The 5,322-nt window shown below is 64.9% G+C and overlaps 1 protein-coding gene across 1 annotated transcript in view; it reads left to right on the top strand.

The window, feature by feature from the left end:
* RHBG (Rh family B glycoprotein) overlaps window positions 1-323 on the top strand; it is a 5,558-nt gene extending 5,235 nt beyond the window's left edge. Inside the window, exon 10 of the mRNA XM_035346721.1 lies at window positions 173-323. Coding sequence (XP_035202612.1) covers window positions 173-247 — 75 coding nt within the window. The 3' untranslated portion in view covers window positions 248-323. The remainder of the gene's footprint in view (window positions 1-172) is intronic.
* Window positions 324-5,322: the final 4,999 nt, after the last annotated feature.

Raw genomic sequence — 5,322 nt, 5'->3', positions numbered from 1 at the left:
GCACCCTGGGAGCTTATTGACTTGGGGACCCTCCGTGTGGGTTTATTGGGCTGGGGACCCTGTGGGTTTATTGGAGTGGGGACCCTCCCTCTTCCCAGGGTGGGAGGCATCTCCGTTACAGCCCCCCCCCCCACAAACCCACATCCCTCCCCACATCTCCACGTCGCTGCAGGTGCCCGAGGACGGACTCGACCCCGGGGCGAGCCACGAGGAGCACCCTTGCCTGACGGCCCCGACGCCACGGTGAGGTCCTGCAGCACCGGGCTCGACGCCTCCAGCAGCACCGCCAGCACCGGGCAGCGCGGGCAGCCCCAAATCCCCAGCCCGGGCAGCCGGGCTCGTGTCCCCGTGGGACCAGCACCGGTCCCTAAGGCTGGGGAGCGGCGGGGTGCGTGGCGAGGAGATGCTGCAGCGGTGCCCGGGGAGGAAGGCACGGCCCAGCTCGCCCCGGGGACGCGACACGGACCCAGACCTTGCTCAGCTTCGCGGGAGAGGTGTCGCTCCCGTGCCTCAGTTTCCCCACCCGCTGCTTTCAGAGACGTGGGGGAGAGAGGAGAGCTACGGGGGGGGGGGGGGGGCTCTTCTCTTCAGGGGAGGGGGCGTACCTAGGGAAAAGGCAGGCAGCAGAGACTTTTTCTATGGAGGCTTTTGAACACCCCAATTAAAAACCCTTTCCTTTCGTAACTTCAGCGTTTCCCCGTGAATTCACGCATCGACTTTGCCGGCGGATTTGCCTCCAGGGTCCTTTCCAGGGAGGAAAGCAAGGCCCCCAGGTACCCCCCCCCTCAACCCCCTCCACCCTATACAGCGATGCTGTGAGGCCCCAGTTGGACCCTGTGGGTTTTGTGCCTTGCTCTGATCCTCGCCCACAGGGGGGAATCCTCCAGAGCTTCGCCACCAGAGGGTGCGACGGTCCCGGTGAGCCCAGGGTGACACCAGGGTCCCCAGCACCGAGGTGGCCCCTGCCTCCCCCCCTTCCCACCACACATCTCCCACGGGGGCTGTGGCCGAGCAGGAGCCCCCCCCCAACCCCCCAAACCAGGACAAGCATCGCCCCTTTGAGACAGGGACGCTCCCGCGGCCAAATCCTCATCCGATCCGGGGGCTCGTGGGGGGGGCCGTGGTGGCTGTGCCGGGGTCCCCCTGCAGGAAGGTGCCTGGGGAGGGGGCTTCATCCTGCCGGCAGCTGCCAGACGCTTTCACACCTCCGGTGCCAGACTCCGGCGCTCGCCAGGTGGGGCCCCGTGGGCGCAGGTGCCCCCAGGTGCCGGCGCTGTCCCCTGGGGGGGGACACATCTCCATCCCACCCAGGGATGGCACCCGGGTGTGGGGGGCAGCGGGAGGTGGGGGTGACACCGGTGGGAGACGGGGCTCTGCGCCGTGCTGCCCGCCACGGCCACGTGCGGCACCGCCGCCTGTGAACTCCTGCAGCTCTCGGAGCACCTGCAACGATTGCATCAAAGGTGGAAGGAAAGCAACGGGACGCGCGGCTCGGTCCCCGCTGCCACCACGGCCACTGGGGGCCACTTCTGCTGCCCCCGCTCCACGCAGGGACCCCAGCCCCACTCTGCCGTGTCCCACGGCCAGGACCCTCCGGCACACACAGGGACGCGGGATGGAGAAGCAGCAGCGGGGCAGGGCTCCGGCCAGCAGCCCCCAGCCCCTTCCCACCCCACCTTCCCACCCCTCCTCTCTTTCCCAGGCAGCCCCTTGCCCCTTTTTCATCCCCTCCCGGCACGTTTCAAAAGCAACCCACTGCGCGGGGAAGCAAAGCCCCTCCAGTGAGATCATTGCGAGACCCCCGACGCAGGGGTCGGGCGCGAAGCCCACCTCCTTCCTCCTCCTCCTCCTCCTCCCCTCGCCCACCCCGGCCCCTCCGAGGGCTGTTATGTTTGGTAATCGGATTAGGGAGCCCCGCACCCTCCCCACGGCCGGCTCGCGCGCTCCCCGCAGGATTGTTTAAGCCCGGCAAGCGCGCCGAGAGCTCGCCCGCGCGGCGGCGAGGGTCGGGTGGGACGGCGAGAGCCTGAAAGGTTTCGTCAGCGAACAAATTGCTTCTCTGTAGGGGCCGTTTTCTTCCCAAGTTGAACATAATGATGGCAGTTTGGCGAACAGATGGCGCGGCTGAGCGGATAATCCCGGAGCCCCGCTTCTGCGGGGAGAGGCAGCGCCGGCTCTTCCCGCGGCACCAGGGGCCCGGGACGGGCGGTGATGTTGGGGTGACAGTCACGTCCCCGTGGGGCGCAGCCTCGGCTCCTCACCCTGATGCCTCTCCAGCCCCGAGACCCCTCGTGCCTCAGTTTCCCCGCCTGGCAGGGCACGCTGTGCTCCGTGACCCCTCGCAACCCGCAGCCCAGCCCGGGGGGATGCCCCACGGCCCAGGCACAAAGGACGGGGCAAAAAAAGCTGATTTTGCTATTTGCCATGGCCACGAGCTCATCTAACTCGTGTCACCCCCCCTGCTCCCAGCCCTGTCCCCCGGGAGCCCCGACTGCGCCAGCTCTCTCACCCTCTCCCGCGGCAGCCCAGCTGCCGAGAGCCCTGCCTGAATCACATCTTATTTTTTTTTTTCCTTTTTTCATTTTTTTCCTTTTTTTTTGAGCTCAATCAGCTGCTCCGAGGGTGTTTCACACGGCGAGGCAATAACAACACCTCTCTGCTACAGCTGGGGAAACTAAGGCCCACAAAGGGGTGCCCACGAGTGCATTGGAATTAGGGGCAGGACAAAAGCCTGGGCTCCCGACGTGTCCTTACACATCGGCGGCCCCCACCGCCTTCCCCCTCCCCGGCCCAGCTGATGCCGTGTGCGGGTTGATAGAAAGCCAGCTAATCATCTTTCCCACCTTCCTTGGAGTGTGAATCGTTATCCGAGCGACACCTGTAAAGCTCCGTGTCAGACGGGGCCGGGGCACGCGCCCGATAATGGGCGCCATATGGGAGAGGGGAGGCTCGGGAGAGGGGCAGGGGCCCGAGCATCCCCGCTCCGAACAAAGAGCAGCGCCCGAGGGCTCCCCGCGGCATCACCGGTGCTGGCATCGGGGCCTCGGGAACACCAGCGGCGCCCTGCCCGAGGAGGAGCCCCGGCGGCACCCCCGGGGCTTGACACCAGCACCCCAAAGTGCCCCGTGGCACCCCGGCACCAGCCATGGGTGCAAATCCCCCTGGACCCCTGCGTTATCTGGCGACAGGAGGACGCAGCGTGAACGGACCCACAGCCCCCCGGGTTCCCTCCCTGACCCCAACCCCGGTGAGGGGGGGGGGGGGGCAAAGCCCGGCCCCGCTGCCAAGCCGCCCCCCAGCAGGAGCACCCCTTTGACCCCTTGCAATTACGAAGCTCCGTTTGCTCGTTGCCAGCGGCGTAACGAGCCCCCGGGTGCCAGCACCGGGGGCACAGCAATTAAAATCGCTGGTGCCACCGGGCGAACAATCGGCTCCTTCTTCCGCCAGGTCCCGAGGACGATAAAATAAAATCAAGAGGGAATAAAGGCCCCGGCAAAAGAAAAAAAAAAAAAAAGAAAAGCGGGAGTCAAGTCTATTTACGAGGCGAATATGAAGCGAAGGGCCGGGAACAAAGGTGTTATGTAAGGGACAGTCACTAAGGGGCTCTTTACCCACGCTAATTGCCACTTGCTCTGCGATACCCCTTCGTCGGAGCGGCTGCAGCTTCAAGCACCGCTCCTTCGCCGCGCTGCCCGGCACAGTTGTGGCCCAAACCCCTCGGGGAGCCCCCCAGAAAAACGGAGGGGAGAGGGTCAGGCACGGTGAGATGCTGCTGGGGGTGAACCAGGACCTGGGTCTGCTGGAGGAAGAAAAAAAAAAGTGGGACCCCGCAGCAACGGGCGGAGAGGAGTGGGAAACCATCACGGGATGCTCGTGGGGAAGGGATGCAGGAATGGCTGTGAAAGGAGAAAGGGGAGGGTGAATGGTGCCGGTGCTGGGGACGGATGATGCCGGTGCTGGGGACGGATGATGCCGGTGCTGGGGACGAATTTACCAGGCGCTCTGTCTGGAAATTGCCAAATGGCTTTGGTCAGATGCGAGAGAGCAAAGGGCAGAGCCCGGCACAAAACTGGGGTCCTTGCCGTGCCCCTCAGCGCGCCCCTCTCTGCTCCCCGGGCACGGGGATGGCCGAGGCACCGCCAGCTCCACGCTGGAGAGGGAGGAAGAGGAGGAGGCTGCATCCCTGGGAGCCCAGAGGTCAATTTTATTGACAAACGGCCTCTTGAATGGCACGCGGGGAACAATGCCGGCCCTCAGCCCGGGTCAATTGGGGCTGTGTAAAGCGAGGGGCCGGCAGCAGCGGCCCCGGGGAAGCCCTCCAGGCGAGCGGCCTTTGCCACCGTGTTTGCGTAACCCCTGACCCCTCCTTTGGGGGTTTAATTGAAATCCCAGCTTGGTGACAAATTGGCATGACCAGTGGGCCGGAGGGTGGAAGCGATGCCGGGGAGCCCTCTCCCTGCTCCGGCGGAGCCCGGCAAGCCGCAGCGGGCTGCCCCTTCCCCTGTTGGCACGGCCACGTGCGAAGCAGCTTCCCCTGCACCCAAGCCGAGTGTTTTACTCCAGCGGGCTCCTTTCCTGCCCGTGATGTGCTCGGGCAACCTCCCTGCTTCACAAGGAGCTCCCGAGGGCACTCACCGCGGGCAGGAGCAGGCAGGCAGCACTCATAAAAGCAGGGATCCTTGGGGATGAGATCCCAAGGATCCTCCTTGGGCCGAGGTGCTCTGCTGCTTCCCCTGCTCTCCTCACCCTGAGAGAAGGGAATGGCCACGGCCCTTCACCGGTCTTGTGTGTGCGAGCAAAAGCTGTTTTTCAGGGCTAATGCCAGACACGAGCTTCTGAAAAATAAACCTAAGCGAAGCCCCAAAGCGGTCCCTGCAGGCTGGGGACCGGGAAACGGCACCGAGCCGAACGGGGCTGAAGTCGCCCCATTTCAGAAGCTCCTGGGAGAGAGGTGAGAAACGGCAGATGCGCCCTTGCGATCGCAGAAATCTCACTTTCAGACTGAAAACAGAGCGAAAAAGCCCCCAGACCAGCCTCCTCAAGATCCCCATCCCCTTTTACAGCGCAGTAGCAGCATCGCAGCCGCGCCGGCGACGCAGGGGCTGCGCTAACGAAGGTGCTGCACACCTGGGCTTTGATGTTTTACATCAGGCGGGTCGCTTCTGATGGATCCCAGCTGCTCTCCGTAGGGGATGGAGGAGAGCCGGGTCCCCACTCGCGTGTGCAACCGGACCCCAAAGCGCAAACGGCCCAGGTGGGGCCGGGTCCGATTCCGGATCTAATCCGTGCGGTGCCCACGTGCTGCCGAGGCTCCTGCCGGCA

Source organism: Oxyura jamaicensis, chromosome 25 (genome assembly GCF_011077185.1).
Source record: "Oxyura jamaicensis isolate SHBP4307 breed ruddy duck chromosome 25, BPBGC_Ojam_1.0, whole genome shotgun sequence".
Lineage (NCBI taxonomy): Eukaryota > Metazoa > Chordata > Aves > Anseriformes > Anatidae > Oxyura > Oxyura jamaicensis.
Note: the sequence above shows the minus strand (reverse complement) of the source record. Positions and strands in the feature narration are given on the sequence as shown.